The sequence below is a fragment of the Bremia lactucae genome, linkage group LG8 (assembly GCF_004359215.1).
Source record: "Bremia lactucae strain SF5 linkage group LG8, whole genome shotgun sequence".
Lineage (NCBI taxonomy): Eukaryota > Oomycota > Peronosporomycetes > Peronosporales > Peronosporaceae > Bremia > Bremia lactucae.
In genome coordinates this window covers 4,371,673-4,381,879 of record NC_090617.1, presented here as the reverse complement: position 1 = coordinate 4,381,879, position 10,207 = coordinate 4,371,673, and the positions used below count along the sequence as shown (strand labels likewise).

At 44.9% G+C, this 10,207-nt stretch overlaps 3 protein-coding genes across 3 annotated transcripts; 2 read left to right on the top strand and 1 right to left on the bottom strand.

Annotated features, from left to right (window-relative positions):
* Nucleotides 1-1,680: 1,680 nt before the first annotated feature.
* On the top strand, nt 1,681-2,616 carry CCR75_001742 (uncharacterized protein; the record flags this gene model as incomplete). The annotated part of the gene is made up of 1 exon (XM_067959843.1): nt 1,681-2,616. One exon carries the CDS (start codon nt 1,681-1,683, stop codon nt 2,614-2,616), a length of 936 nt encoding a protein of 311 aa, XP_067815784.1.
* Nucleotides 2,617-3,117: 501 nt separating this feature from the next.
* Nucleotides 3,118-5,478, bottom strand: CCR75_001741 (uncharacterized protein; the record flags this gene model as incomplete). Its single annotated transcript, XM_067959842.1, has 2 exons — nt 3,118-3,555; nt 4,021-5,478. 2 exons carry the CDS (start codon nt 5,476-5,478, stop codon nt 3,118-3,120), a joined length of 1,896 nt encoding a protein of 631 aa, XP_067815785.1.
* A 332-nt stretch (nt 5,479-5,810) lies between these two features.
* Nucleotides 5,811-6,441, top strand: CCR75_001740 (uncharacterized protein; the record flags this gene model as incomplete). Its single annotated transcript, XM_067959841.1, has 2 exons — nt 5,811-6,304; nt 6,399-6,441. 2 exons carry the CDS (start codon nt 5,811-5,813, stop codon nt 6,439-6,441), a joined length of 537 nt encoding a protein of 178 aa, XP_067815786.1.
* Between the last annotated feature and the right edge of the window lie 3,766 nt (nt 6,442-10,207).

Below are 10,207 nucleotides of genomic sequence, written 5' to 3'. Positions count from 1 at the left end.
TCCTGAATTCTTATCCATAAATAGGTATAGACCATTATGTCTATTTATTCCGCAGACTAATCAGCTGTAGAAGTAATCAAAGAGAGTTACAAGATAAGATAGATAAGAATTCATTTACATGTTTAGTATTAGTTTATAGTTAAGTCAGCATTTACAAAGATAGATTAAGAGACACTTAACTATATTAATACAGTTTTCATTTTACACTCTTAAGCTAACTTGCCTTAAGAGAAGTCTTCCTCTATACGTACAGTGTACGTCATTTAACGAAAGGCACCACTCACAACTGAAGCAGTGTGAAGTGGACTTGTACTGAAACAGTACAAGTCGCAGTGCCCCGTTACATCTGCGGTCCAGTCAGCGCTGGACGCGCGCAAAGAGATAGATAGGTAAGACTTTATTACATGCTTGAATTAGTTTATAATTAAGTTAGTTTTGAATAGATAGAAACAGATGAACTTAATAATATTAAATATAGTTTACTTTTTTAACCCATTTTTAAGCAAGTGTTTTAAAGAGAGTCTTCCTCTGCACGTACTTGTGTACATGAAGTGACGTGATGACGTTAGGCACCACTCGCACTGTAGCAGTGCGAAGTGGCCTCGTGCTCAAGCAGTACAAGTCGGCAGTGTCCCGTTAAAATGAGTGGTAACAAGAGTTGCATTATATTTGACGATAAGTGAGTACACAATCATTCGTCTTTATTTCAATTCATGCTTCTTTGAAAAGTTAGATATCGACTTTCGTGCATACCTGACGACAAGAATCATAATATAGCTCTGCCTACGGACACGATAGTATATCTAGTAAATTGGTTCTCTTAAAATTAGTTTTTTTTTTGTATTGATTGGTCTATTTTGTGTTTGTTCTGCGATACGGTTGGGTGCGCACCCAGATAATAGTAGAAACTTGCATCAGCTGCTAGTCTAAGAAACTGCTGAAGAAACGCACCTTCTGTTATCGCTCCTTGATAAAGGCACAAGAATCCGGTGAAATAAACAAAAAGCGTACCAATTAGATATAGTAAATAGGCTTAAAGAAAAATGTTCCAATGCTCCTAACGAAGCTTGTAACCTCCTTTTGGTACTGTGTACTACTAGCAAGGGAAATGACTAATGATTCACCCACCTGCAATTGATAAACGTTTTATCTTCTTGAGATTTAATAGATTGCCTTAACTAATCTCAAAAATGCTCATTCCAATGGTTAGAGCCAGTCCGGTAAGCATCTTGGCTTCGAAGTCAGTTTTTTTTCTAATATCGACGTTTTATCAACAAAGAACATAACATTGTCTCGCATAAAGATAAAAATGATTCGGAGCCAAAGACTGGTCTCATCGAAAAGCTGGTTTTTACCCGCTCTAAATGAATATATCATTAAAACTCTAGCTTTTGACGGATCCTGGCGACCAGTTTATAGCCAGTAGGAGTATCTCTCGACGGATCCTAGCGACCAGGAAATAATAGCCGCTATGATAGACCAGTACATGTAGCTTTCAAAGGGAATATGAATGTATATAATATCATAGATCCGTTGCGCGGAGAGGTACAGTGTCGCTTGAGTGATGCACGGCTGGTTCTACCTGAAGCCTGCCATCGTCGCCAAGGACCTCAAAGCCATCCATTCAAACTCATTCTCTAAAAAGAGTTGTAACGATCTAGTGGTCCCTAAGAAATTACTATGCAGACCCGCAATTTTCTCGTAATTGCACTCGCCGCTGCCTCGCAAACGGCTTACGGAAAGGCTCACATTGAGACCATTTCGGGTCCTATTGAGCAGCACGACAACTCCCAATTTGCAAAGCAGTGGACACTACAAAGCGATGATTACAAAAATACGCTTGATTCAATTCGCCTCAGCTTTGATGGCAAGGCTTTAATCCATCGCGTCAATTACCTTCCCGAAGGAGTTCTTGGTTTCGTAAACGTAACAGGCCATTCTTTCGCAGCTGTCGATGCTGTGTCCATCTCTCACGAGGATGCTTATTATGACGTCGCTGACCGTTTCGACGATTTTGACAGCGAAGACGTTTCTGACAGCGACTTCGATTTTGACAGTGACGATAACTTTGTCGGTCGCTACCTCGACATTTCCGTTCCTAGCGACCGATCGTCTGGACGTGTGAGAATTGTAATTACTCTAGCGCCTTACCGGTCTGTGAGGCGCATTAAGACCGAGCGCAAGGCCAACGTTGTCATCGAAAATAATGTTCTGATCAACAGTGGCGCCAAAGCGACTCTGGCCATCAAGTCTGTTGATTACAGCAGTGTGCTCGTTGAATCGCCCAGAGCTTATGTCACGCTCCAGGTCCTAAGCCTCAAGGCTTCGAACTCCGCAAGTATCACGTACAAAGCTGGATACCTCGTTAATGTTGGATTGTTAAAAGTTTCTTCTATCCAGCACGCGGCTATCGCTTTCGTCTGTGACAGTATCAAGGTTCAGCGTATGCAATTGAAAGCTTTAGTTGGTGGACGTATGTGCTTCTCTGCCCACCAGATAAAGGCACGCAAACACGATGTTGATGGTAAGAAAATGATCTCAATGAGTAATGCTAACAAAAAGTACGGCACGAAAGGAGACGACTCGTGCAGAGCCAACGATTACCGTTTTCTTTAGTAGCTGCATATCGTCATTAGATCGATGTCAACACGATCGCTAATATTAATGAAATGGTGATAATCTTTTACTAATTTCGGTTAGGAATGGTGAATTTTTAATATTCTGATAGCGTAGACCCAAGCATATAGCGCTGAATGTAGTACGTAAGGCAAGAAAACGAGTCGATTCTATTCAAGTTCGCATGTACACTCTGTAAACTTATGATTCGAAAAGAGTTCAATTGTTAAGAATTAGTTAATCGCGGTCAAGTTGTCAATGACAAATTGCGTGCTCTGAATTCTTCCGGAGGTATAAGCAAGAAACAATCTCTTGTACCTGCCGCTCGAGTTCACGTAAATGAAAGAATGTCATTTAAAGTAGTATCGTAACAAAATTAAACAACAAGTTAATAATCATTGGATAATCTTTACGTGTTTGGCTGCTAGTTTGAAGTACATGAATAACAAGCTTGTTGATCGTTTTAACTGTACGCGGACTAAAGCTAAGGAACGAATCCGTTCAGAATCGGACCATGCGCTCGAGCATCCGTTTCTTATCTTCAAGCTCACGAAGCGTAGCCTCCTCGTGGTCTTCGAGCCAATCGCGTGCGTCACGAATCGCGCTTTCCACGTTCGTGTCTCCCTTTTCACGAGCCATTTCAATCGCACGGTAAATGAACTGTTCGAGATCATTGCGAGCTTCAATGCGACGCAACATTTCGGCATCGTCCTTCTTAAACTTATCCGCCTCGGCCACCATTCGGTCAATATCCTCTTGGCTTAAACGACCACGGTTGTTGGAGATGGTCGTCTCGGCTTTCGCACCTGTCTTCTTGTCTCGCGCCGAGACGTTAAGAATTCCATTTGCGTCAATCTCAAACGTCACTTCCACTTGAGGTTCGCCACGCTTTGCTCGCTCGAGTCCTGAAATATTAAACTCGCCCAATTTATTGTTCGACTCGACACACGCACGTTCGCCTTCGTAAATGCACACATCCACCGACGTTTGATAATCTTCTTCCGTCGTATACACGCGTGTCTTGCGTACTGGGATTGCCGTGTTTCGTTTAATGAGCACCGACATAACCTTGCCAACCGTCTCGATTCCAAGCGACAGCGGAGTCACGTCAACGAGCAGCAACGAGTTGGTTGCGTCATTCCGGATCCCGTCCAAAATAGCACCTTGGACAGCTGCGCCGTACGCCACGGCTTCGTCAGGATTGATAGACTTGGACAATTCCTTGCCACCAAAGAGAGACGAGAGCATCGTCTGAACCTTGGGAATTCGCGTGGAACCACCCACGAGCACCAACTCCGTCACCTGATCGGGTTTCATCTTGGCATCGTCCAAGACTTTCAACACTGTCTCTTCACATCGTTTAAACAATTCTTCATTCAACGACTCAAACTTCGCCCGCGTCACGGTCGATGAAAAGTCCACGCCGTCAAACAACGAGTCCACTTCCACCGACGCCGACGTGGTAGTAGACAGCATTCGCTTAGCAGACTCACACGCTGTCCGGAGACGACGCATGGAACGTGCAGAGGTCGATGGGTCCAACTCGCGATTCTTGCGCTTGAATTCCGAGAGCAAGTATTCGACCATGTTATTGTCAAAGTCCTCACCACCCAAGTGCGTGTCACCACCCGTAGATTTGACTTCAAAAATGCCGTTTTCAATCGACAGAATCGACACGTCAAAGGTACCGCCACCCAAGTCAAAAATCAAAACATTGCACGCTTTGCCATCGGTACCAGCGTTCGTATCGAGACCGTAAGCCAAAGCCGCTGCCGTGGGTTCATTAATAATGCGCTTCACGTCCAAACCAGCAATCGCGCCAGCATCCTTGGTCGACTGTCGCTGTTGATCATTAAAGTACGCCGGTACGGTCACAACTGCCTGAGAGATGCTCTGTCCCAAGAACGCCTCGGCTGTTTCTTTCATCCGAAGCAGCACCATAGACGAGATCTCTTCGGGTGTAAAGCTTTTCTTCTGGCCCTTGAATTCTACTTCAATCAACACCTTGTCATCGTCACCTTCCTTGATCGTAAACGGGAAGTGCGCCGCGTCTTTCTTCACAACGTCGTCACTAAAACTGCGTCCAATGATACGTTTCGCATCAAAGACCGTGTTGGTCGCGTTACTAGCGGCTTGGATCTTGGCAGCTTCACCAATCAAACGCTCGCTGTCGTTGAAAGCGACCCACGAAGGCGTCGTGCGGTTTCCTTCACTGTTGGCAATGATTTCGACCTGGCCATCTTTCCACACACCCACACACGAGTACGTCGTGCCGAGATCAATGCCAATGACTTCGGAAAAGCCCTTTTCAGCGCGTTTCGCACGCTCTTCCCGCTCCTTTCGTGCCTTGTTGATTTTTTCCTCAATCTCCATGCGCTTCATCTTGCGCGTAGCTTCGTCCATTTCAACGCCACTGATCTCTTCATCTTGCACTTGTTGTGCGGCTTGCGCTTGGGTGAGACCCGCTTGTAAGGCCTTGTTGCCTTTCTCGACAGTCAGTCCCTGCGTGTACGCTGTAATGGCCTTGGCGTAATTCTTAATATAAAAGTGAGCGGCTCCGAGACGAGCGTACCCCTTGGCAAATTTGCTGTCTAATTCAATGCAAGACTTTGCGTCCTGCATGGCAGGCGTGGCCTGGCCTACAGACAAGTACGCAGCCGATCGATTCGAAAAGTAAATGACGTTTGTGGGCTCGTATGCAATGGCCGTTGTGAACTCTTTGATAGCCGTGGCGTGGTCGTTGGCAGCAAACGCAGCATTTCCGCGCTCTTTGGCTTCAGCGCCAAGCTTCGTACGCTCTTCGGGGGAAACGTTGGCGTAGACGTCCTTGGTGGTCTTACGAGAACGACGTTTTGGGGCCATAGTGGGAATGTACTGTGATGGAGGAACAAGAGTGACTTGGCCGAGGGTCTCCGAGTTGGATTATGACTCGGTACGATACGAGCCAACCGCGTGGGGTCGCCATTGCGCAACTTGGACCACAAACAGCCTACTAAATTGCATTTTAAGGGGAGAGCTCTGCTGGCCAGTAGTTTGGAAGAGTACTGACTAAGTTCGAGGTAAGCTCGCAAAGTCAGCGCGGATACTTTGTGTTAAAGTGGCGAGCAACTTAATTCTAAGAGGTTGACACGGAGAATGAAGTGCGGCACATCATACACGTTCGCTTTTTAGTGATAACCCTGTACCCAACAGAAATGGCCAAGTCTAAGTCGTCCAGTGCTGCTAACACCAATGCTGTAGTTTTCTCGAAGTACCAGGGAGAAAAACAGCTCGCGGAGCTCGTAAAACTTATTGACAAAGACCTATCAGAGCCCTACTCGATCTTCACGTATCGCTACTTTCTATACAATTGGCCCCAGCTGAGTATCTTGGCGAGAGTGCAGCAAAAGCTCGTCGGAGTCATAATCTGTCGTCAGGAGCCGCTAGGCGCTACGCCTGAAGAGACGGGAGACGATGGACTTAATGCTCGAAAAGATTCAAAGCGGCACTGGAGAGGATACATTGCCATGCTGGCCGTAGAAAAGCAATTTCGCCACCGCGGCATAGGCTCGCAGTTGGCACAGAAGGCCATTGAGCGCATGCGGGACGATGGCTGCGAAGAGGTAATGCTTGAGACGGAAATTGCCAATAAGGGCGCCATCCGCCTGTACGAAAATCTGGGTTTTGTGCGTGACGAGCGCTTGGTCAGGTACTATTTAAATGGGGGCGACGCTTACCGTTTAAAGTTATGGCTGCAGTAAGGTGAACATTGACATAAATAATTGTACAATTTTTTATTAAAGCATTTACGAGGTACATAAAGCCAATCGTATTTTTGCCAGTTAAAATGTACTCGATATACACTCGCACACTTCGTCTCAGTGAAGTCGTAAGGAACAGTTCTCTCGGCGTTAATTTATGGATAGCATAGAAGCCATCTGCTTTAGACAACAAAATCAATTTAGACAACAAAGTCGTCGTGAAAGCTCTCAAGTTTTATGTCATACTTATCGCTATATTTTGGAACGATCACAAATATCCGCCAACCAAATAATCATCTTATATTTGAAGAGTAAATAATATTTTCGTTATTTCCGGCAAAACTGATATAATTCCTTTTAAAAACGCTTGGCTGAAATCTGCTATATGACAATAAGATGACCGATTTGAGAAGGAGGTTTGAAGTATCAGCACCAAAGCTTGAGCTTATTCAAATTAAATTATAAAATATAGACAAACTTTGTCGTAATCGATTGGGTGAAAATTCACTTCCTTTGCCTTTCAACTTCTACACATCCTTCCATAGGCTTTAAGCAGTTAACTGGATTATCAAAGTATTTTCTGCCGCCAATTTCGAGAGCATTTAATCATAACTCTGAACAGAATGAACGAATATTCATGGAGTGATGCTGGGTTGAAAAAAACGGTTCTGTATGTGACTACTAAGTAAACCTGGCATCGTCCCGTTACGTCTGGTAGGGCACTGTACATACATGCTAAAGACAGGACGCGAGACAGTAGCCAATGGGCATGCCAGGAAGTAGCCAATGGGTTGGACGTTTTAATGTTCAGGAGCAATAAGAAAATGCGGGTAGCAAAATCATTTCCCAAACTTTAAAGGTTTTCGATGCATACGCCGTTAAAATCTAGCCAGACACTAGAAAAGGCTGTTTATCGGCCCGATTCATAAAGTGTTTGTACCCGCTTCCATATTCTTACTATTAACGATGTTCGCGGACTCAGAGCTACCACACTTGTAGGATGTCGATAACGCAAAAAGCCCATGTGTGCCGTTACATAGATGTAATTTACACAATAGGAAAATAAATAATAAAGAACAGCTATACCGAATCCCCCCCCCTCTTGCTAACCGGACCCCCCCCCATCTCTTCACTTCTCGACACGCTGTCTGACTTAAGTTTATGGAATACCCACCCAGTGCATCTTATGTAACGGGGACATTTCGCTAGTACTGATCAGTACTATTCAACCTTATTGTAACAGGGCACTACGACTTGTACTGCTTCAGTTGCGAGTGGTGCCTTACGTTATTTCACTTAGACTAGTACGTGCAGAGGAAGACTTCTCGTTAAGGTAATTAGTTTAAAGAGGGTAAAATGAAAACTGTATCAATATAATTAAGTATCTCTTCTTTCTATCTGATAACTCTAACTTAATTATAAACTAATACTAAACATGCGACTGAAATCTTTTCTTATCTGTCTCTCTGTTTTGTTTAGATCTACATTTGATTATTCTGCGGGATAAATAGTTATAATGGCCTATACCTAGTTATGGATAAGAATTCTGAACATTACTATTTTAAAGTAGTATCCTCCAAATATTATTTACCTTTTAGATAATTTATTTATTAACTACCTTTAAGTGTTAATTTCATGTAACGATACACCCCGTTACATCAATCCTCCCTTCAACAACAATCACTCTGACTGTCATTGGATGGAGTGGTCACTATGTGACCACTTAGTTTAAAAAACGATGTTGATTGGTCAGAACCATCATTCTAAATTACATCGCATGAAGAATCAACTCATGGGGGAGACGCACTGTTAACTCTTGCGGCAGACGTTCCGTCTGCCGTAGTATCTTCCACTCGCACAACACTAAATGTTGAGAGTGATACACCACGTGAATGCGACCCCTCTTTGGAGGTCGACTACGAATGCGAGTCGGACGAAATGGCCGATTCGGGGAGAACAGAACAGTCGCCTGATCATCCTTAGGCGGCTGACTATGAGTCTTCGAATGAGGAGGCTCATTCGTATAGACGTGCCGGTAGCATTCGCGACAGCATGTTCGATTCCGACGATGAGGATGATTTCTCATCGTCAGCTCCGTGTTCCGTGCCGTCACCCGCACATATTTATGTGCGTGGTGAAGACGATAGCGTAAGCCACCGTGATAAAAGTTCTTGTGGTACCCCTAATTAAGTGGTACCCACTGAGGGGATCGTAGACACTACAATGTCTCGTCTTGCCCCTGAGAAGAAGCCGTGGCTTTGCCCGAACAGCTAATCAGTAGCTTGTCTGGGGAGACTGCTCCTCACATTAAATATCTCTTATTTATTGCGACAAAGCTACATGGCTTTGATCCCAGTCCGTGTTGTGTAGACAACACGAAGCGAGTAAGAGGGGATGTTTATTCCCTTCTTCGCCCTGGGGAAGGGCTCGCATCTCTATCGAGATGCGGGATGCGCGATGCGATTGATGTTATGAAATCGATTTACATGCGCCAGAAGTGCGTGTTTTCCGATGGACCGTCTGATCCATCAGATGGGTCTCGTCATATTGACGGACGAGGCTCTCAACGTCAACAACCAGCTGGAAACGAAGCTCCCAGCTGTCATGCGAAGGTGGATAACCGCGCCAGCGAACAAAGATAACTCGTTCGCTGCCCCTTCATATCACAATGGTTTTGAATACGTTTTACAAGAAAACGTTGACCACCGTAGGAATCCAACAATGGTTGTGGCGGAGGAGGGAAAATTCGATCCGACCCATGTGTCGGATCTAGAGTCGAACATCGACAAACTTGATCGCTTCCTCCCTGATTCGGAGGAGGGTATTGATCACGAGCGCGATAAGTGTCGCTCGTTAGAGCAGACGATGTAGGCTCACCATATCGAACGGTTGGAAGACCGTTCGAAGAGTGCGTACTCCATTTTGGAGTACGAACAGAATTATCACGATCTTCGTGATGAGCTGTCGTCAGCTCATCGCGGTTTCGAGGATCTTTAGACCCAACATGAGAATAGCCAGATTCAGCATGAGAATCTGGTTCGCGATCACAAGAATCTCTTAGACATTCTTGAAAAGAGTGGTCAGACCCGTCCTCGGAAGAAACCGCGTACTGGGCGGAGCAGACAACATAAAACGTAGGATGCGTTCGCATCCTACGTGGCAATTCTATTGTGTACGCATTGCCTCTGCGATGCAGTACACGGAAAGGCCAAATGAAATTGGTAGTAGTTTACTGCTACCCACATTAGTGACTACACGCTTAGGTAAGTTTACCGTTGAGATTAGTACTAGGTAATTAATTTGAATTGAAAGAACTTTTGCTCTTCCATGTTTGTCTGCGTTCCGTTTCTGACGGTCTACTGCGTTAGCAATGAAATCTGTTCGAAACGGATTACTGATTCTCGAGTTAGCAGGAATTCCTCTGCTGACTTATTTGTTTTGTCTTTAACAGTGCGCTTGTGCGCACTGCCATGAGATTTGTCTCATTTTCGATGTCGATTGCTTCGACATCGACATCGTTTCGTTGTTAACTTCGACGCGTGATGAGCATGTGGATACGATTGGACGTAACCTCGAAGTTTCTCTTCGAGCACCCGATTTACGCGTTCCGTCTGACCATCTGCCTCTGGTTGATCAGAAGTTGATATAATTAGCAGTGTTCCGAGAGATCGGAACGCGGATTGCCAAAACTCCGCCGTAAACCGTGGATCTTTATCCGAGACCAGTTTATAGGGTAACCCGTGGAGTTTGAATACCGTGTCGATAAAGACACGGGCACAGCCCAGAGTCGTGATCAACTCTGGTACCGCAGCTAAGATGTATCATCTTGCTAAATCTGCCTACAAAAACAA